This window comes from Oncorhynchus clarkii, chromosome 30, assembly GCF_045791955.1.
Source record: "Oncorhynchus clarkii lewisi isolate Uvic-CL-2024 chromosome 30, UVic_Ocla_1.0, whole genome shotgun sequence".
Taxonomy (NCBI): Eukaryota; Metazoa; Chordata; class Actinopteri; order Salmoniformes; family Salmonidae; genus Oncorhynchus; species Oncorhynchus clarkii.
Genome location: NC_092176.1, coordinates 2,614,965 through 2,637,686, shown reverse-complemented (window position 1 = coordinate 2,637,686; position 22,722 = coordinate 2,614,965). Strand labels below are relative to the sequence as shown.

The 22,722-nt window shown below is 42.4% G+C and overlaps 2 protein-coding genes across 3 annotated transcripts in view; both read left to right on the top strand.

Moving 5' to 3' along the window:
- LOC139390012 (drebrin-like protein A) overlaps window positions 1-12,395 on the top strand; it is a 63,099-nt gene extending 50,704 nt beyond the window's left edge. The window contains exons 5-16 of the mRNA XM_071137114.1: window positions 3,348-3,485; window positions 3,778-3,855; window positions 5,116-5,267; window positions 5,446-5,500; window positions 5,661-5,735; window positions 6,088-6,196; window positions 6,377-6,901; window positions 7,031-7,300; window positions 7,473-7,571; window positions 7,837-7,964; window positions 8,191-8,242; window positions 8,345-12,395. Coding sequence (XP_070993215.1) covers window positions 3,348-3,485; window positions 3,778-3,855; window positions 5,116-5,267; window positions 5,446-5,500; window positions 5,661-5,735; window positions 6,088-6,196; window positions 6,377-6,901; window positions 7,031-7,300; window positions 7,473-7,571; window positions 7,837-7,964; window positions 8,191-8,242; window positions 8,345-8,481 — 1,818 coding nt within the window. The 3' untranslated portion in view covers window positions 8,482-12,395. The remainder of the gene's footprint in view (window positions 1-3,347; window positions 3,486-3,777; window positions 3,856-5,115; window positions 5,268-5,445; window positions 5,501-5,660; window positions 5,736-6,087; window positions 6,197-6,376; window positions 6,902-7,030; window positions 7,301-7,472; window positions 7,572-7,836; window positions 7,965-8,190; window positions 8,243-8,344) is intronic.
- A 3,324-nt stretch (window positions 12,396-15,719) lies between these two features.
- On the top strand, window positions 15,720-20,966 carry LOC139389577 (survival motor neuron protein 1-like). Of its 2 annotated transcripts, none has more exons than XM_071136397.1 (9): window positions 15,720-15,836; window positions 18,402-18,473; window positions 18,725-18,844; window positions 18,925-19,116; window positions 19,292-19,459; window positions 19,692-19,766; window positions 19,943-20,050; window positions 20,450-20,527; window positions 20,814-20,966. In XM_071136397.1, exons 1-8 carry the CDS (start codon window positions 15,789-15,791, stop codon window positions 20,501-20,503), a joined length of 837 nt encoding a protein of 278 aa, XP_070992498.1. In that variant the 5' UTR covers window positions 15,720-15,788; the 3' UTR covers window positions 20,504-20,527; window positions 20,814-20,966. The 2 variants fall into 2 exon arrangements, with proteins under 2 accessions (XP_070992498.1, XP_070992499.1); XM_071136398.1 differs by having other exon boundaries at window positions 15,728-15,836; window positions 20,731-20,966.
- The last annotated feature ends 1,756 nt before the right edge of the window (window positions 20,967-22,722 follow it).

Here is a 22,722-nt window from a genome sequence, read left to right as displayed (position 1 = left end):
ATGGCATGGAGCATAGCCACATAACATAGCCCTAAAATAGGCCAACTCATATATTTTCTTAATTTCATGTTTCTTTAGACCAAACAAATACATAATTATACATAATTAATTTGTGATGATTTGTGATGATATATTAAATGAATGTATTCTACTTTTTTACATGCAGATGTTCCAAAGGCGTGAATAAGTGGCTTGAACATGTGGAGGATTGGAGATGCTAAACGTGTTTTATATTAATTGGCAGACTTTTGCATGACAATAACCAGGCCAACAAAATGTTATGACCGCCACATGCACCAGATAGGTGCAGTCAAATGTGTTGTCTTACAGGGTCAGCCATAGTAGTACGGCACCCCTGGAGCAAATTGGGGTTTAAATTGTCTTGCTCAAGGGCACATTTTGACAGATTTCGCACCTTGTCGGCCCGGTTATTCAATCCAGTAACCTTCCAGTTAGTGGCCCAATGCTCTAAACGCTAGGCTATCTGCCACACAAATAGATGAAACACTGATTAGGTTTGGTGAAAAACTGACTGTGGTTTTGTGTTGTTCTTAGTCAATTGAACCAACTGCTTTGAACCAACTGCCTTTTTTGACGATCATCTTTTGAGTTTTGTACTAAGAGTTGTGAAAGTTGACCACATACTTGTGAAAAGTGCCCCAAAGCGATTAAACAAATACGAAAGCATCTGTGTGGCATTTTACAGCCCTTCACATTGCAGTCCTGCTGTCCTCAATATTTGATGACCCCATTCTGGGAGACTTGGGCTTTCCGCCTCTCATTGATGCTACACATATTTGTCAACCTCTTCTCTCTTATCGCCTTTTGTAGGGTCTCTAAAACCACATGAGACCTGTGTCCATTCAGTGGTACTGTGTTATTTGATGAGCAGAAAGCTCACCTAACCTCCTGCTTTGGTGAGTTAGACCCTCGCTCTGTCTTGTTTCCCATGTGTGGTGTGGTGGAAATGGCACGAGTGCAGTAGACACTGCAGGACCACCAGCAAGCCTGATCCTGCTCTGTGTTGAAGCTCGGTAATAATCCTTGTGTCGATTTGAAGGATTAATGATTGAGTGAGTAATGAGAACTTGGTTATTGTTTGTTTGTCCCAAAAACCTCCGAGTGAATAGTCGGGATTAGGACGTGCTTCGACAGTCAGAATGCCCCCGTGGCGCTTCTTCAATTCTCTGGTCTCTCTCTCTTTCTCTCCATCTACCTCTGCAAGTCTCAACTAGCGACAGAGGGCCGTGTGAGAGACGGTGAATCACCAGCGATGTCTGAATGTGTATCCTAATGTGAAACAATATTATTGTGTTAGTTGGTGATGCCGAAGCTAAGCGTGGGAGTCTTTTTGCAAATGGCTCATTGTTGCTCTACGACAGTAATTGATTAGCATTGAGCAGGACGTCTGCATTGTGGACTGTGTACATTCTATCATGTTGTACAGACCAGTAGGCCTTTGGCCAGTAACCGAAACGTCGCTGGTTAAAATACCCGAGCCGACTAGTTGAAAAATCTGCCGTTGTGTCCTTGAGCAAGACACTTCACTATAATTGCTCCTGTAAGTCGCTCTGGATAAGAGCATCAGCTAAATGGCGCGACAGTGGAAGGAGTTTGGGCGGGGGGGGGGGGGGGGGGCTATTCAGGAGAAGATGAGAAATAAGGGAACAAGACAGGAGGAGGAAGGTACAGGTGAGGATAGAGGGGAGGAGTAAGAATGGAAGGATATGAGACGTCTATGAAAGAGGAAAGGACAGTGGTGGGTGTGTGGGAGAGGACAGGGGAAAAGAGGGGAGGAGGAGTATAGCAGCTGTGTGTGAGGTTAATGAGCACGCTCTTAGCCGTGTTAGACAGTATTAGGGAGAGGCCTATCGTCTGAAGCATAATAGCAGACAGTTAGGAGAGACAGAGGAGATCATTTAAATCCTCTTCACCATCCACAACTCCCTCCATCCTCACTCAGTGGCACCTCGTACTGTGTGTGTGTGCGTGTGTGCATGTGTGTGTGTGTGTGTGTGTGCATGTGTGTGTGATTTAGAGTTGGGGCTGGGCCTGTGAGGGTGTTTGAATATTTCTCAACACACACACAGAATTGGGTGCAAACACACACACACACACACGTACACACACAGGCCTATCTGAAGTGTATCAGTACAGTGACAGTTTAGCAGTGGAACACAGTGTACTGTTCTGTGGTCATTTGCCATTGTTGAAATCTCTGCTCTCTCCACTCTCCCCTCACCTCATTTCACTTTCCTTGTGCTCTCTGTGAATTCTCCATTCCTCTGCACTACACACTCTTTCCTGTTTCCACCCCCACCCCCCATCTATATCTCTTCCAAACCAATAGATTCCTTCTTGTCTTCTCTAGTGTAAGCCAGATACTAGATACAAGCTGATACACAACTGTATAGTTTAGCTACAGCCCAAAGGCCACAGCCAAGAGGAACCACTGAGGGGGGAAAGCTTTCAAAGAACTACATTCGGAGAGAGAGTGTGTGTGTGCGTGCATGCGAGTTTGGGTGTTTGTGCGTCTGTGCACATATGTATTCACAGGGTCAGTGGGTACATGAAAAAGGAGGGGAAATATCTCCTTCTCTTTCCCTCGTCTGGAATGCTGTAGCAGAATTGTATTGGAGTTTGAAGTTTCACACGTTTGATACCGTAGATCATAGCAGCCAATAAAAATGACATTCTTGTTCCCAAAAGTTCTGGAAAGGATCAAGTGACATCAAGTGTCTGTGGCAAAGTTGTGGTGTGCAGGCCCAAAACAATGCACCAATTTGCTGGACAGCTGAAGTCCTTCCTTGGAATGTTCTCCTAAAATACTGAAAGGATGTTCAGGACCTCAGATTATTGAAGGGACTCAAGCTGTCATGTTTACACGCTTTGGAGCAAGTGTCATGGCACTGTGTAACAAAGATTAACAGCAACTCTTCTTTCTCTCCTTTCTTTCTCGTCTTTCTCTCCTTTCTTTCTCGTCTTCCTCTCCTTTCTTTCTCTATTCTTTCTCTCTCTCTCTTCACTCTCTCTCTCTCTTCACTCTCTTTCTCTCTCTCTCTTCTCTCCCTTCTTTCTCTCTTCTCTCTCCCTTCTTTCTCTCTCTCTCCTCTCTCCCTTCTTTCTCTCTCTTCTCTCTCCATTCTTTCTCTCCTTTTCTCTCTCTCCCTTCTTTCTCTCTTCTCTCCTCTCTCTTCCTTCTTTCTCTCTTCTCTCTCTCTCTTCTCTCCTCTCTCTCTCATTCTCGTCTTCTTCTTTCTCTCTTTTCTTTCTCCTTTCTCTCTCTCTTCTTTCTTTCTCTCTTCTTTCTCTCTCTTCTTTCTCGTCTTCTTCATCTTTTTTTGCAGGAGGCTCATGTGTTTATCAGTGCTGAGAGTACTGAGGATGTCACAGAGGAGAAGATAGGCACTGAGCTCAGTAAAGTCCGCCCCCAGACAGAGCAAGTCAGAAGAAGCAGTCGGTCCAAGGACAAGGAGGAGACAGTGGTGAGTGCTCCTCCTGCAATACCATCTCTGTCCACAGGAGGGGGCGCTAACACCTGGACAAAACCTGGAACTGTGCTTTTACATGGAGGAGGATCCCACAGTTAGATTCTCTCAGTTTTAATCTCTGTCATGCATTGTACTTCCTCTATACCTACTGTATGTTTTGAAAAATTTTTCATACTTTAGCAATTATGAGTTACAAACAACCAAGGCTCCTTATGCAATATGTACATACAGTGTTGTTCTCCAGTCACACTCTCTTTCCTCTGCATCTGCCGATCTCTGTTGATAGGGCACTAACTACAGGAAGACTAACGCTGCCATGGAGATGAGACGGGCCAACAGAGACTCCTTCTGGGCACGTGCAGAGGTAGCCTACACAGAAACGTAGTCACAGTTACCCTCATAGCTTTAGACAGTTTTTCTAGTAATTTGTCAATGCAACAGAAGAAAAGTAGTTGTCCTCTTTAATGTTCACTTCACGTCACATCTTTAGTGTTCACATCACATCTTTAATGTTCACATCACGTCACATCTTTAGTGTTCACATCACGTCACATCTTTAGTGTTCACATCACGTCACATCTTTAGTGTTCACATCACGTCACATCTTTAATGTTCACATCACGTCACATCTTTAGTGTTCACATCACGTCACATATTTGATGTTCACTCATGTCACATCTTTAGTGTTCACATCACGTCACATCTTTAGTGTTCACATCACATCTTTAATGTTCACATCACGTCACATCTTTAATTTTCACATCACGTCACATCTTTAGTGTTCACGTCACATCTTTAATGTTCACATCACATCTTTAGTGTTCACATCACGTCACATCTTTAATGTTCACATCACGTCACATCTTTAATGTTCACATCACGTCACATCTTTAGTGTTCACATCACGTCACATCTTTAGTGTTCACATCACGTCACATCTTTAGTGTTCACATCACGTCACATCTTTAGTGTTCACATCACGTCACATCTTTAGTGTTCACATCACGTCACATCTTTAATGTTCACATCACGTCACATCTTTAGTGTTCACATCACGTCACATCTTTAGTGTTCACATCACGTCACATCTTTAGTGTTCACATCACATCTTTAGTGTTCACATCACGTCACATCTTTAGTGTTCACGTCACATCTTTAGTGTTCACATCACATCTTTAGTGTTCACATCACATCTTTAGTGTTCACATCACGTCACATCTTTAATGTTCACATCACGTCACATCTTTAATGTTCACATCACATCTTTAGTGTTCACATCACGTCACATCTTTAATGTTCACATCACATCTTTAGTGTTCACATCACGTCACATCTTTAATGTTCACATCACATCTTTAGTGTTCACATCACGTCACATCTTTAGTGTTCACATCACGTCACATCTTTAGTGTTCACGTTACATCTTTAGTGTTCACGTCACATCTTTAGTGTTCACGTCACGTCACATCTTTAGTGTTCACATCACGTCACATCTTTAATGTTCACATCACGTCACATCTTTAGTGTTCACATCACGTCACATCTTTAATGGTCACATTGTCAACTGTAATAAGTCTTCATCTATTGTGTTCCATCTTCCTCTTTCTCTCTCGCTCTCTCTCAGCGTGAGGAGGAAGAGCGGAAGGAGGAAGAGAGGAAGCGAGCAGTGGAGGAGAGACGCCGTTGTGAGAAAGAGAGAGTGCTGAAGGAACGGAAAGAGGCTGACGAGAGGGAGAGGAAAATGAACGAGAAACTACAGATGATCGAAGGGCAGAGGTCAGAAAGTTGGGCACACACACACACACACTGACTCAAGACTTACTAACACAATCTCTGACTCAAGGGTATTCTCTTGTGTCACTATCAGGTATTTGAATGTGTTGTCAAAGTAAAAGCTACTTAAGGCTAATATTCTATGAGGTTTCTGACATCTCTGTATCTCTGTATCTCCCAGGAGAATGCAGGCCCAGCTGGAGGCAGAAGTGAGGAAGCAGGAGAAATCAAGATGGGTGAGAGAAAGAACGAATGAGTGAGAAAGTTATTGGGCGACTCGACCTCTAGGTGTTTCTGACTTCTGAACTCTGTGTTTTTGCATGCATCTTTACGCTGAACTCTGTGCCTGTGTGTGTCTGAACTCTGACCTCTGACCTCTCTGTTGGTGTGTGACAGGAGCTGCAGCAGAGAGAGCATGAGGAGGACATGAGAGCTCGCTTGAGACGCAGCGAGTCCATCGAGAAAGCAGCAGTGAGTGTCTCTCTTACTGACCTCTCTAATCCCAATAAACTCCCTTGCTACTCTTCCATAAACACCTCACCTCTTGTTCATGTCATATGGTGTGTCCCAACGCTCTGAAGTGGCTTCCTCTCCTTGTCTCCTGTCCTTCATCTGCACTGATCTGAAAACACAGGATAGGTCAAAAGGAATATGGCCTATCATGGGAACCTGTCCACTTCTTTCACACCAGCGCAGATGAAGGAAAGGAAAGGAGGAGAAGAAGGAGGAGAGGAGATAGCTTTAGACTATTGAGACCTGGCTGTAGTTTCCTTTACATCATTCGGGTAAAACAGTGTGGTGTGATTCCTCTTCCTACCCGTAGGAGGCAGCAGTGCTGGTATCACAGCGCTCCATGAACCCCAGAGAGTTCTTCAGACAGCTGTCATCATCATCGTCCCAAAGCCCATCCAGCCCCGGCTCACCACGTACAGGTAAATTCACTGTGTGTCTGTTAATAAGCATTGGCAAACCAAGGTGTGGCTTGTCTACGCAGTGTGTGATTATGAAGCCAGTCAGTCAATCGTGCATGAACCTAAACAACCATTATTGGTCTTGTTGCAGTGCATTTCTTAATTTGGGTCTTTCTTCCCTCCCTCTCTCTCTCCACAAAGGCAAACCTCCATTAAGGCGGTACCAGCGCAGCCTGACTGACACAGCATTCATCTTTGGGAAATGGGACGGCCCCACTCCGACCTCCCCCCGCAGTCCAACATTGGTTTCACCCTTCTCCCGTGTCCCCTCCTCCCCCTTCCACCGCACCATGTCTCCACCCAGCACCAGCTTCCGCCCAATCACCTCTCCCCAGAGCCCCCGCGCCCCCCTGGTGTCCCCTCCCACATCACCCCTCCACTTCGCCCCTGCTGTCTCAGCCCGGCCTACCCTCCCATCACCCAGCCCCCAGTCTCAGCCTCCAACCCAGCCCTCTGCCCCCCCAGCCTCTCCAGGCCTCCTAGCCACCCTGACCTCCACCATTCCAGAGAACCAGCACCAGGCTCAGGTTCTGCCACCATTTCCCCCAGATACCCCTCCCCAGTCCCAGCCTGAGTGTTCCCCCTCTCCACTAGTCTCCATGGAGCCTGCCCCAGCACCACAGCCTCCCACTGTCCCCCTGCCAGAGAGTCCACTGCAGTCAACAGGTAGGTCCTCATCATACACACAACCTACTGTAGAATGACCAATGGTGTCTGTCAAGCCGTTATAGATTTGTGTTGTCAGTTTGGCATGACTGTACTTAAAACCACAATGGTTCATTGTCTCCAATCCAGAGCAGTACACAGCCGTACAAGCCGTACTGGTGGAGGAAGAGGAAGATGAGGAAGAACAGGCAGAGCCTGAGCCCAGTGTTGGGAATACAGAGCCAAGCCCAAACATGGAGGAGGGAGAGGAAGGCTCAGCACCAGATTCAGACTCTTTATCGGTGCAGGAGCCTGTGGCAGAGGAACAAGAGAAGGAGGACCAATCAGATGACATCCAGGCCTCTGCTAAGCCAGTGCTGGTGGAGCTTTCAGAAGAGGATGAGGAGCCAGCTGTCACAGGTAAAGTACATTGTTTTGTATCTTGTACAGGCCTGTCCTGTTATACAAATTCAAAAAGGTCAAATACAACAATTAAAAGAGAAGAAGAGTGAGGAGTTGTATGTATAAGAATGTTGTGCAAAGAGTGTCTGATACAACTAACACAATCTAACCCATGTCTTGTTATGTTCAGATGCAGAGGTTATTCTTCAGCCAATCACACAAGAGGTTGTGGCCCCATCCACCAATGGGGTGAGAGATGAGGGGGAGTTGGTGGAACACAATGGTACAGGTATGTAACCACACTCAACCATTTAGTTATCTCTACTCTACGCTAGCCTACATTGCCCAAGTTGCTCTCAAACTGAATGAACCTTTATATTGATGAGATAACGTGGAACAGACATACCGGTATGCTATGTTACAATTTCCTATCCTTTTCCAGAAATCCTCTTCCTCATGGATTTTTAAGATCATGAAGGGGTTTGAAATACTACACACTTGCTTGTTTAGTAGGGAATGAGAATCCAACCCCTCTCATGATTCCTCTTTCCCAGAACGATCCATGAGTCCACCTGAGAGGGACCAAGATACTCCGGAGTTGGCTGTTTGTTTCGATGATGAAATTGAGGAGGACTTTGTTGAAGAGATTGAGGACCAGGAGATTTCAGAGAATGGAAAAGAGGTACGGAATGTAACACAATCAACAAAGTAATAAGGCCTCTGTCCCCTCCTATGCCATCGTATTTACTTCTGTGCTTCAAGTCTAGCCCAGGAACAGGATTGAAGAATGACTCATTTAATATGAATGCCATGTCGATGAGAACCAAGAGAGGGCTCTACAATAGGAAAAATTAAATTTTCCCCAGGCTGGGGCCATTTGTGATCGTTTTTCTCGCTGTTTCTTTCAGATTTCACCAGACAGACAGATGTGTGTTCGAGCTCTCTATGACTACCAAGCAGGTCAGTTCCAGGTGTAACTCATACCATGGACCACATACACGCCTATCCCCTCTATGATGCTCTCTGAGTGTGTTAAACCTTGCTTTCTCTTTTTTTCCACAGAGGACGAATCAGAGATCTCCTTTGAGCCAGGTGACATCATAAGTGCTGTGGAAACGGTGGACAAGGTCTGGTGGCGTGGCTTCAGTAAAGATGGACGCCTGGGACTCTTCCCAGCCAATTACGTGGAGACCATCTAGACACACACACACACACCACAGACACACACACACACACACTCAGGGACTGAACACTCATTCCCCATACAGTGAAACCACCATAGTATACATGCTACATACATAGAGCCCTTAACTTCAATAGACACATTGAACAACTTCCATTGGATTCCATGCAACACTCGGCTGTGTTGTGGGGGAAGCCAGTGTCTCCTGTTCTAACCACTGGCAGACTCCTAGCTGGCCGAAACACACAGTTGTGGACTAGCAAGATCCCCCCCCCCCCCCCCCCCCCTCCCTTCCTTCACTCCACAAGGAGGAGGACTGGGAAAGAGAGGGAGCACCAGATGGGATGTCTGCAGGCTCAATCAGTCCCTCTTATTACAGCCTAATATTCTGGTGATTGTTGTTACTATTAGCATACTGTCTGTGTGGATGTGTCGTTCCCTTGGTACATTTAACAGCGTTTTCCATGTTGTAAGGGACTGTCTTTCTTGTTCCTGTATCGGTGTTATTTTATGTGTGCATAATCTGTGTTTTATCTACACTTTTTTTTATTTTTTATCCAAGCAGCATGGTATTCCTATCTGATACTAATTGATAGCGTTGTGCTAATTTCACATAAACGAAAAATGCTACTTGTAAATCAAACTGTCTCTTTGAAGCGAGAGTTTTTTTAAAGTCATTAAGTCTTAATACACCTCTCTTGTACATAAGAATGTATAGTGACATGCATTTTGGTTTATTTTGCTTTGTCATTCTACAAGTGTGTGTATGGTTTGTGTTCCCTGCATTTACTCCACATTTACAAATAGTAGCCTATACCATTTACGAACTCATGATACTCTTAAACTCTAGCTCATATATATATTACAGGTCTCATTAGTTTTTGTTCCTACATTAAAATACAAAATACTATTTTAAAGGTATATTTCTTTATTCATGAAAAACAGCATACAAAGCATGAAACGTAAAGCAGGAAGTAACTTTACATAATGCATATCATACAGTTTTTTTTTTTTTAAACAACCAACAGGGAAATACTACTACAAGTTACTTTGTAATCACAGAAACCTAGAAGTGATGTTGGAACAAGAATTCTAATTTCATTTAATAGAACTGAGCAAAAACATCCATTATGTATTTTTCTCCCATAATAATCAGCTTTGTACCATTTTTTTTTTTTACGTAAAACACTTGCACATATTCATGAGAAATTGTTTTTTTTTTATATTCAGAGAAATATAATGGCTATGTACATATAAATCATTTTGCAGAGTTGTCTTTTTACCAGGTAACATACTGTACATTAGCCTCGCATGTTTGAGAGGTGTGTACAGTCCACACAGTGGCATTTACTTGATAATTGGTCAATTTACACCTTTAAACTTTCCTCACAGGACCAGAGAAGTGAGGGTGAGACACTCATTCGGCCATCCACATCCTTAGGCATTATTAGTCCATATTCTGTGTCCAAAATGACGCCGTCCACCTGAGCAGTCTTGTCTGTACCACACAACCCTATCAGACTCAGTAGGATTAGAGTTCCAGATGGGAGCAACCTTTTTCTCAGTCTGATAAGAACTCTGTGATGGGGATCAGACTTGGGGCAGACCAACAGAACATAATCGAACCTTTGAACTGAGATGGGTTCAACAGGGGAAAAAGTTCCCAAATGTTTGGGAACCTTGGTTGAACTCACCTCTGTCACTGTCATAAACGACTCCGTATTCACACGACACTCATGATGCCCTGTGTGGTTGAGCATCAATGAGGAAATAAATAGGGAGGAGTTCCCTAACACAAATCTGTGAACACATCAGTCCCTCCCATACCAGGCAGCTGTAAACGCAAAGTTGTCTATGGTAAGGTTAGGGATGTGGAAAGAGGTGCTTTTCTCAGCCAGCTGCACCCGGCTACCTACGTCCTCCTTAAGGTTCGCCCGGGATCTGCCCATTGGCCAAAAACCTGCCTGGTACTATCAAACTGACATGTTGTCCCCACCCCTTGCACCCTTACACTGCAGGTTTAATGTCTCCAGTATGAACAGGCAGTAGTGGTTTATAGTTTAAAGCCCTGCAAACGGTGAGCGGTATTGTGTGCTGCAATGACCAACTAGGTCCCCTGCACTCAAGCTTGTACCACCCCGAGTCTGATTGAGTGCGATCATGGATCTGTAATCTCCTGGTAGATCATTTTAGTCGATCCCTTTAAACCAGCAGCCAGCATGAAATTCTCAGATTAAGGTTTTACAAATGGTCCACAGCAAGGTGCTTTCTTTAGTTTTATACGTGAAAATCAAACGGTTGCCAATCAGTGGAAATGACTCGCCAGTGAAACGGGAATAAACATCAACCTTCCGCCACAATCTCATTGAATTCTTGGTCTGCATGGATGGTTTTCTTCAGGAAAGCAAGTAGTAGAATGCTGAGCTTTACGATTGAAGCCATTATGTTCCAAGATTCTGTGCACTGCTTGTACACACTCTACCTCTGTGTAAGACTGTAAATGGCTTCATATGTACTCTCCCTCATTAATCTTTGTTGTAAATTATGCAGGGATGGCGACCTTAATATTTAACTACTTCTACTCATCTCTTTTCCTCTGAATCGTTGAGAGCGAGAAATTGTTAGGAAGGTCACAGAAGTGTCACGGATTAAACATGTGGATGATGGGTGAAAATCAACACTTTAATAAATAAAAAAGAGCACTTTTTAAAGCTCTCATTCACGTAACTTGGAGTCATGGACGGCAGTCAATTTAAATAAAAAAATCAATCAATTTAAATCAAATAATTAGGCCCTAATCTATGGATTTTACATCAGCCATGGGTGGGCCTGGGAGGGCATAGGGCCACCCACTTGGGAGCCAGGCCCAGCCAATCATAATGAGCTTTTCCTCACAAAAGGGTTTTATTACAGACAGAAATACGCCTCAGTTTCATCAGTTGTCCAGGTGACTGGTCTCAGGCGATCCCGCAGGGGAAGAAGCCGGATGTAGAGGTCCTGGGCTGGCGTGGTAACACGCAACAGAGCTGTTGTAGAGAATTTGGCAGTGCGTCCAACCATTATTCCTCCGCTGTGATGTTCTCAACACCAGTTTAAATCAATATAGCCGAGTTAACTAGAAATCTGGCCTTTTTTAGGATTCAGGCTCATTCAATGTCTGTTATGTCAGATCAGGCCCGGGCTTGTCAAGTAAAGAGGCACTGAGTTTGAAGGTAGGCCTTGAAATACATCCACAGGTACACCTCCAATTGACTCAAATGATGTCAATTAGCCTATCAGAAGCTTCTAAAACCATGACATCATTTTCTGGAACTTTCCAAGCTGTTTAAAGGCACAGTCAACTTAGTGTATGTAAACTTCTGACCCACTGGAATTGTGATACAGTGAATTATAAGTGAAATAATCTGTCTGTAAACAATTGTTGTACAAATGACTTGTGTCATGCACAAAGTAGATGTCCTAACCGACTTGCCAAAACTATAGTTTGTTAACAAGAAATTTGTGGAGTGGTTGAAAAACAAGATTTATTAATGACTAACCTATGTGTATGTAAACTTCCGACTTCAACTGTAGGTAATGTTTCCCTATACATTTCTAGATATCTCAAATCTGTGATTAGTATCTATAATATTGCCCCCTACTGTACAATGGCCCAAACTTCAGTACCTATAAAAGGCTTTGTAAAAACAAGCAGAGTTATCCCTAGTCTGTGAAAACAATTTTAACATGTGACTCTGCATAAAACCAACAAGGACTTGTCAGACTTTATGCCACATGATGTTTGCCTATAATGATTTGCTAAACCTATAAAGGCGTTTTGAAGCCCTTCATTATGCCTAAAGTTATAGCCTAATTTGATTAAAGTGTGACTACGAATCATCGCACGTAAGATATGTTTTAACTGATACAATAAAGTGAGATTGGGCGTTATCTTAGCCTGCTGTTTGAAGATCGTTTCACTATACAGGAAGTGTGAGATCATTCCCTGATAAAACACTGTTAAGTAAGCTGAAATTGTCTTCTGAAATATCCATCTTTGGCCAGACTAACTCTGCAGCACACAAATGACCCTGATAACTAATACAGTGCCTTGCGAAAGTATTCGGCCCCCTTGAACTTTGCGACCTTTTGCCACATTTCAGGCTTCAAACATAAAGATATAAAACTGTATTATTTTGTGAAGAATCAACAACAAGTGGGACACAATCATGAAGTGGAACGACATTTATTGGATATTTCAAACTATTTTAACAAATCAAAAACTGAAAAATTGGGCGTGCAAAATTATTCAGCCCCCTTAAGTTAATACTTTGTAGCGCCACCTTTTGCTGCGATTACAGCTGTAATTCGCTTGGGGTATGTCTCTATCAGTTTTGCACATCGAGAGACTGAATTTTTTTTCCCATTCCTCCTTGCAAAACAGCTCGAGCTCAGTGAGGTTGGATGGAGAGCATTTGTGAACAGCAGTTTTCAGTTCTTTCCACAGATTCTCGATTGGATTCAGGTCTGGACTTTGACTTGGCCATTCTAACACCATTTGAACCATTCCATTGTAGATTTAGCTTTATGTTTTGGATCATTGTCTTGTTGGAAGTCAAATCTCCGTCCCAGTCTCAGGTCTTTTGCAGACTCCATCAGGGTTTCTTCCAGAATGGTCCTGTATTTGGCTCCAAACCATCTTCCCATCAATTTTAACCATCTTCCCTGTCCCTGCTGAAGAAAAGCAGGCCCAAACCATGATGCTGCCACCACCATGTTTGACAGTGGGGATGGTGTGTTCAGCTGTGTTGCTTTTACGCCAAACATAACGTTTTGCATTGTTGCCAAAAAGTTCAATTTTGGTTTCATCTGACCAGAGCACCTTCTTCCACATGTTTGGTGTGTCTCCCAGGTGGCTTGTGGCAAACTTTAAACGACACTTTTTATGGATATCTTTAAGAAATGGCTTTCTTCTTGCCACTCTTCCATAAAGGCCAGATTTGTGCAATATACGACTGATTGTTGTCCTATGGATAGAGTCTCCCACCTCAGCTGTAGATCTCTGCAGTTCATCCAGAATGATCATGGGCCTCTTGGCTGCATCTCTGATCAGTCTTCTCCTTGTATGAGCTGAAGGTTTAGAGGGACAGCCAGGTCTTGGTAGATTTGCAGTGGTCTGATACTCCTTCCATTTCAATATTATCGCTTGCACAGTGCTCCTTGGGATGTTTAAAGCTTGGGAAATATTTTTGTATCCAAATCCGGCTTTAAACTTCTTCACAACAGTATCTCGGACCTGCCTGGTGTGTTCCTTGTTCTTCATGATGCTGTCTGCGCTTTTAACGGACCTCTGAGACTATCACAGTGCAGGTGCATTTATACGGAGACTTGATTACACACAGGTGGATTGTATTTATCATCATTAGTCATTTAGGTCAACATTGGATCATTCAGAGATCCTCACTGAACTTCTGGAGAAAGTTTGCTGCACTGAAAGTAAAGGGGCTGAATAATTTTGCACGCCCATATTTTCAGTTTTTGATTTGTTAAAAAAGTTTGAAATATCCAATAAATGTCGTTCCACTTCATGATTGTGTCCCACTTGTTGTTGATTCTTCACAAAAAAATACAGTTTTATATCTTTATGTTTGAAGCCTGAAATGTGGCAAAAGGTCGCAAAGTTCAAGGGGGCCGAATACTTTCGCAAGGCACTGTAACTACCATAGTGCACCTGATCAAATAGTAATCTACTAAAGGTGGACACACAGATGACAGGTGGAGATCCTTTAAATACAGCTTCTGTTCACTTCACATCAACTGTCACCATTTTTTGGGGTCAAGTGCATAATGTTTTTCAGATAGTAGTAGTCAGATTTGCCCCCAAAAAATCACAGGTTTTAAAAAAAATCACAGGTTTTATACTTTTTGTTTGAGTACACGCTGGATCAAGTAATATATCTGTGTGAACACTGTCTACATAAACTAACTTTTTACAAAATGCCCCTTGCATGGTCGCTGCTAGGTTTATTGAACAGGTTGTGTTTCAATTTAGATTTGGTGAACAGGTAGAATAAAACGAACTATTCCTTCGGCCCCATGTGATGTTACATATTCAAACCTGGTTCATTATTAAAATATACACTGATAAATAAACAAGGCTATGCAATTGGTAACACATTAGGTATTCAGACATAAGGTCTACATTACGAAAAGGTACTATAGATTTCATCCCTCCACACTGACCCTGTGTACTGAGACAAAATGGTCATATCTGAGGTTAAGGTGAAGCACATTATGTGTTTAAGTGTGTTGCAGTCATTCTAATCAGCAGTAAAGAGAAAAAAACAAGGCTGTTGTAATCACCCATAGCCATGTATGTTTGTAGAACAATTATACACATTAGATTAGAATAGTCAACTCACTGGAGTATTATGTGTTTGAAGATACCCCTCTGTGTGTTCAAATCCGTAAAGAAAATGCAATGAAGATTACAACACTGCTGTGTAACATGACAGATTTAATTAGCTTTCAGACACTGTGGATCGAGTGGCTTTGCTTACCCTTTTCTGAAATAGCCTCAAAGTCAGTGGCATCGTCTGAGATGCTCTTCTCAATTTTAAGTCTTAATTGAAACAGAACAATAACAAAATAACATATACATTTCAAGCATGATCAAACTATAGTAAGCATACACCAAGCCAAGTACCTCGGCTAGTTTTTTTAATTAACTTCTGACTCGCTATGCGTCAATACTTAAAACATGTTTTTTCCTCTGTTGTTGTGTGCCTTTCTTTAATACACTTCATATATTTAAAACGTTAATCAAATACAACCATCGACTATTTCCTAAATGCTGTTGCTCTAAGATGGCAACGGAGCGTGAATGCACATGTGGAAATTGAATATCAACAGGGAATCTGTCAGCGGTTGTAATTGATTAACGTTTTATTAAAACGTATGGATTTAGGCAAAACAAAGGCGCGCATCAACAGAGGACAAACATAGGTACAGGGGAGGTTTAAGAATGTCATTTTTTAGTATTGTAACGGGGTCGTTACATTGTACACGCGTAGCTGGGCGCAGCAAAGACAACCTGATCACCCAACGAACTTAAAGCTGGATCTATCATTTTTTTTGCCGAAAAAATCACGACTTGCCAGAAAATGTGAACAATAATGTTTGTGGACAGAGGGACGTAAATTCGTTGCCAAGCCAACGTGCCAAAATTTTTGTCGCAACTTTTTAACGTCATCCTTATTTAGGAACGTCAGCGACGCACGTTGCTACGCTTCAGTGAAAACCCAACAATCAAAGCTGGGAGAGCAGCCACATTTCTGCGTATTCATGGCAAATGGGTGTAAAGATATGCTTTTTGCTCGTGGAGCTGGACAAGTAAGTTATAATTTATATAGTTACTCAGTAAGTAGATAACTGCGTAGATTGGCTTGCTAACTAGTAGCTATTGTTGAATTTAAGCTAATGGTTGCAGATTCGCTAGATACCAACTAAGTTAGCCACCTAGCTAGATAGATAGCGAGCTACTCGGTATAGCACCGGAGTTTTAGTGTTAGCAGCACAGATGTAGGGTTAATTTTCATAATCTTGTTAGTGTTAGTGTTAGTGGTAGTGGTAACAAGTCAGATTGCCAGTTGATATGCCAGCACCAGTCACTAAAAAGACTGATGGCCAATTCCAAATGTAGTTAACGGGAACCAGGAAGGTCACATAGCATTGGATATGTTTTACTATCTAGCAATTACCTGCTAGTTAGCTTGGCCATCTAGTTATGACACATTTATTATGCAGCTATGAATATTGAGCAGTGCATCAAGACAAGCTAGATGGAATCTTGGCTATCAAGTAGAAAGCATAATGTAAAGGGATCGAAATGTACAGAATGGTTACCTGGAGGAAAATGGGGCAGGGTCATGCTTTTTCAATTTCAGTCAAGGGGAGGGTCGTGTTATTTATAATTTGTTACATTTCAATATTTCTCAGTGTTTTATAATTAGTTGCTTATTAGGCTATATATCGATGTGTGCCAGATGCTGCCCCTCATCTATGATTATCCGCGGGGCGCGATATCAAGTGCGCCTATAGGCTAATTAGTGTGGTCTCAATTAAATTATCTATAGGCTCGGAGAAGCACAGCGCACAATTATATTTATAAGATAGCTGCTGGGATGGTGTAAATACAACTGGGCTGCATTACACTGCTGTGGATATTCCAATCCTGATATTCCAATCTGCTCTTGCTGATCAAATACTTTTTGTGTGCTGCCTAACAATTGGTGGTAATTCAGGAGGAGAGTCAAAGGTCCCCCCCCCCCCCCCAACAAATGTCATTAGGCCTATGCGCTATCTATGTTCTGTTCAGTTTGAGAAAGAGAGCGTAGTGATGAGATAGAGGACCGGAGTTCAACTTTGATAGCTTGCTACTACCATAATAGTTTTGTATTAAAGGCAATATGTTTATTACCCATTATTACCCATTTGGGGCGGCAGGGTAGCCTAGTGGTTAGAGCGTTGGACTAGTTACTGGAAGGTTGCAAGTTCAAACCCCCGAGCTGACAAGGTACAAATTTGTCGTTCTGCCCTTGAACAGGCAGTTAACCCACTGTTCCTAGGCCGTCATTGAAAATAAGAATTTGTTCTTAACTGACTTGCCCAGTTAAATAAAGGTAAAATTAAAAATGTATTTTTCTGCGTTAATGACCTCATGTAAGTAACTTACATTGTGGTGCTGAAACTTCAAACAGCATCGCGGCACAATCAATCTGAAATGGACAGCTCATGGTGCTGCAAGTAAGCAAATTCGAGTAGGCTAAATTCATTTCAACCATCTTCATTTTAATTATACTTTACTAACAACAAGAGTGCTTTGTGTTGGAGCCTATTTCATCCTATTTAAGAAATAGGTCATGTAATTAGCTACGTTACATGCCCATGGAGAGAGCATTGCATTGTAGATTTTCTAGTTGACTTGAGCTGTAACAGATTTCCACCATGATTTTCTGTTTTGCTATCAACCATATTATAATGTCAAATTGAAACATTTGTTCACAAAAAAAAAATGTTCTCACATATTAGTGTTATTCAACACCCTAAATTAAAGGAATGAGTGGGTTAGGGTGGGTTTTACATTAAGGAACCTTCTAACTTATGTAACCATACCAACCGTAACATATCAAGCTAATTTGAGTATCCCTGATTTTCATTTACTGTGTTACATTTACTCTATGAGACCAGCCGGGGAAAGACGTGACTCTGATGCATATGGGAATATCATTGCTTTGTTTCTTTGACATTCAGAGGCTGAGATACAACCTTTTATAGCTGAGGAAACTAAAAATAGGCTTTGCTTGGGAAGTCATTTAATTTGGTCACTACCAATTGATTAAAGAGCTTTTAGGAAAACACTTGACACCTTCTCTCGTTGGGTTAAACCACGGTAAAGGAGTAGCCAGTAGTTAAAGTTCACATTTTTCTGCGTCAGTAGGCCTACTCTGTCTGGTAGGCCTAACTTTTGAAAGTACCATACTCAGATTCTTAATGACTTCTCAGATTGAACTATTTGCAAACAGGGACAGTTTCGTTGCAAACAAGACACACTGATTTGGCATTGGAGAAATATAAGATGAACACGCAAGCCTATATCTCTGTCCATTGCCTGTGATTTGTGTGATATTAAAAAAAGATGCTGCTAATATGTAACATGGTGGAGAATTGCATGAAATGTTTATAAAAGGCTATTTTTTTCTTGAACCTGCAAATACGATGATAGATTCATGCAGTGCTTTTACTATAAAGGAGCTCTTTCCACCCCTACTGTTGTCCATGGTACTCTGCGAACCCACAACAGTTTTCTCCATTGTAACCCTTATTATAAATAATGTGCTTACTCTAAGTCTCTCAGAGGATTGATTTGTTCATCTAATTGTATTTTTTTTCTCCCAGAGTGACGATTCTGACATTTGGGATGACACTGCACTGATAAAGGCCTACGACAAAGCAGTTGCATCATTCAAGGTGCCTCTACAGTGTTATTATAGCGTTCTGTTGACTGTGTTCTTATTTTCCTCACATGGATTGACAATTGGGTTGAGAAACATGCATCAGTATCAGGTCATTACAGCTACAGTTTGTGCATTATGGTAGGCTAAACATGTCTCCTAAAGTAGCATCCCAGAAAAGCTTCCGTGAAAACGTCCTGTTATCCCCCTCTGACGTCATGCTCACGTTTTGATACCTTTTTTGTAACCATTGATCCTGACTGTCAGACCGCCCTGAAGGGGGAGGAGGACACCACAATCCCAAAGAAAGACAACCCCGGAAAGAAACGGAAAAACCACAAAAAGAACCGCAGCAGAAAGAGAAGTAGTGCTCCTTCCGATAAAGAGGTAGGCACTGCGCGATAATACAAGTACTTTTAAATGAAAGGGTCTAACCTAACAGATGTACAACGACTACTGTGTTGCAGTGGAGAGTCGGCGAGCCCTGCTGTGCCTACTGGTCTGAAGACGGCAAGCTTTACGCTGCCACTATCTCCTCCATAGACGAGAAGCGGGGCACCTGTATAGTTGTGTTCACAGACTATGGGAACGAGGAGGAGCTGAACCTCCGAGACCTTCTGACCGAGAGCTCCGAGGTAGAGGAGGAAGCCCCCGACAAGGTACGTTAAGGATGTTTGTGAAGGTGTCCCTAAGTGAATGATTGGTTTTGTAACTAATGAAGAGAATGGACGGTTAGCCTAGTGGAACTCAGCAGTAGGCATAGAAGTCAGACTTCAATTACTTTTGAATGGGGACATCTTTTGGAGTGTTCTTATTTCTCTTTCTGTAATGCAGGTTAAAGAAGCAGAGTCTTCTACAAAGGAGAGCGATCGGTCGTCCGCCCCTCACAGTCACGTGCCACGCTCTAAACCCAAGTCCAAATCCCCCAAAGTACCTCCGATGTGGGGTCCAGGTTTCCCTGGCTTTCCCCCAGGTCCCCCTCCCATGCCTGGCTTCAGAATGGTAAGTAGACCCTAATTGTAGGTTGTCAGTCACTGTTCATCCGTGCATTACTTCTTAACATATGAAAAAGCCCCAACACATTTTGGTGAACTTTTGCTTTAACTTTCATTTGGAAGTTGCTTAAACAGGCAGAGGTGGCATTTGAAACATGGCATCTTGTATGTGTGGATGGAATAAATCCTTTATTTGACAATGGAGTGTGTATATTTTTAAAGTGTTGTTCTGTCTACAGGGAGACTCTAGGCGACCTGGGGCCTCCGGGCCTGCCCCTCCGGGATGGCCTCCCATGATGCCCTCTGGGCCACCGGTAAGGTAGATTCTAGAGCACAGAAATATTATCTGGCATTTGAAATGTTGGCCGTAGAGATCAGACTCTATTCTCATATCATATGGCGCTTATTGAGCAGTGTCGCTGGTACATTTCTTCATGCAACGTTCTGAAAGATGCACCAGTCTGAACATGGTTGTTTTGTCTCTTGTCAGATGATCCCTCCCCCTCCCCCCATGAGTCCAGACGGAGAGGACGATGAGGCCTTGGGAAGTATGCTGATCGCCTGGTACATGAGTGGATACCACACCGGATACTACCTGGTACAGTTGCATGCCATCCGCATCATGTCTTGCATGCTGTAGATGAGACAGGAATTGCTTATTACTGATGGTTAAGTTGAATAATTCACTATCTAATACTAATATAATAATCTTATTTTATAACTCTGGTTTGTTTTTGTTCTACCTTTTTTGTTATTTTTAGTATTACATTGTTATTCATTACTGCATTGTTGGGGTTAATGCTTGCAAGAAAAGCATTTCACTGTACTTGTGCACTGTACTTGTGCATGTGAAACCCTGACGAATCTGGAGCATGGTTCCATGGATCGCGTGAAGATTGATCGGAAATACATTTTTAGTTCAATACCAGGTGTAAACGGGTTTTCCGACGCAAAAGGAAGTCTGTGTCTAAGTTGCTTCTTTTCTTTTCCGTTCTAGGGGTTAAAGCAAGGCCGCAAAGAAGCTGCTGGAAAGAAGGCTCACCACAAGTGAAAAGGGGGACTTCGTCCTTACCTGGTAAATAAATGATAATTAGCCGTTTTTTTGTCATTTACTAAACTGACTTACTTTAGTGTTTTTTTATTTTTTATTGTGTTGTAGCCATTACCTGCTCGGAAAGGATTCCATTGAAATCTTTTTTGACCGACTTGCATGAGCCTCTGATGTTTCGATTGCCACTTTGTGGAAAGAATATAATGATCATTTTCTTGCCATTTCAGACAAACCGTCAACTAATATCTTCAAAACGTTTGTGTTAATCCCGCCACAAATAATGACCTTTGTGTTCTGCTGCGGGTCCTAGGTGTTTGTCTCCATCCCAGATGCAGAGGACTGGAGTGCTGTGAATGAATTGTAACATGTGTGAATGAACTCTTGTTTCAAAGCCTCCATGTGTTTCAGGGTTACGTTTTGTATTCTTTGTAAATAAACCCAAATAAAGGCTCTTAGCTCAAAATTTGCTGTTACATGTTACCTTTATTTTGTTTAATATGTGTGAGTATTCAATTAGTTGATCTCGCAATCAGAGAGGAGGCAAAGCGAGCTGAATTGACCTAAAACAATTGTCCACGTGAGATCACGCCCTTTTTTGTATGGAGGTTTATGTGAGAGTGTCAAATTACGTGAGGCTTATTTGATCGAATATAAGTTTTGTACTGATATGAGCAGATGTGCGTGGCATTCTGTTAACTTTGAGAAAAACACCTTCGTTGTGCCTGTATTTCCACGTCCGCATCTGCCCTCTCATTGGTTAGAATGGTCCTGATCTCGCCTACTGCTTCCATCTTTGAGGACAGGTTTTTTCGAACTTGCAACCTTGCAGTTACTAGTCCAACGCTCTAACCACTAGGCTACGCTGCTGCAGTAACAGTTCCTCCCCAGTAGATGGCAGGGTAGTCCTGTACACTGAAGAAGTAATGTTACAGCAATTGTTTCAAAGTTCCTGCTTACACCAAAGCATGACTGTCATGTCAATTGATCAACTAAAGGTCCATTTGTGAGTGATGTTTTGCCACCTGTTTTCAATGTTGGCCAGCAACATCTCATAAACATATACCGACCATAATCTGTAATAAGACACTCATATCCATCTTTTTGTTTCACAACTGTCTTCCTCGCTCACTGATGAGAGAAGCTTCTAAAGCTGCGGTGTATTCACTAGGATGCAAACGGGATGAAACTGGGAGGGACCTACCTGAATCTTCCCGGTAAGAAAGCTGTTTTCATTGGAAACATCTTCTGTTGCAAAACTGTTTGCTACAGTGTGCACTAATGAATGCACCCCTAGTATAACATCAACGCCAAAATAGGATTACCAAGACCTTGGGCTGGGGGGAGGCCAAACGTAGTCCCTCTACCCTGGCACTATCTCTACCAGGAGGGGAAGAGGTTTAGGCCTGAAATACTCAACCACAATACGTTATATCATACAACATATCCGAAATCAACAACCCGTTGCCCCAGCCCTATCTCCAAGACACTGTAAACATGAAAGGATTGTATAAGCAGTATGGCCACAGTTCCACCTAATCCCTTTGAAGTTTTCACCAAATTCCCAGCATCCATTCATTTCAGATCTACTGATGTCTAGGCTAAGTTAATTTTGATATCCCTTTGCAGGGTATACACTTTGGTTGGAGGTTGCACATTGTTGGATTCTTGGTTAATATCAAGAGAACAATATTTTTATATATATATATATATATATGTCCTCTGGGCTTAGACGTAACGCAAACGTTTTATTTCTATTTTGCTTTATCCTCTTTATACCTTGATACACATAAATCCTTTCACGTCATTGAAGGTTAATTACTTCTCTAGTTATATCACAAAGGACTAATCCACAATAAATTGGAGTCAAAACTATAAAGGGCATGTACAGTATATGCATATAGTACTACATACTGTAGTAGTACATAAAAAAGCCATGTCGTTATAGTAAGTGTAATGTGCTAGCTCTAATATTTCCCCTCTGGAGGCCACGTGGATGTTTTTCTACTCGTGTGTGTGTGTGTGTGTGTGTGTGTGAGAGAGAGGGAGAGATTCTGTGGTTGAGATGAGAGAGGACTATTGTCTTTGATTTTAGACTACGCCATCATGCCCCAGCTGTTCTCTAGGCTTGGCTCACAGCTATGTGATTGTCTTTTTGCATGTGTTCTATCACTGACATTTTGTACCCGCTGTGCCAACGTTTGCCACGGTGTATGACTCTC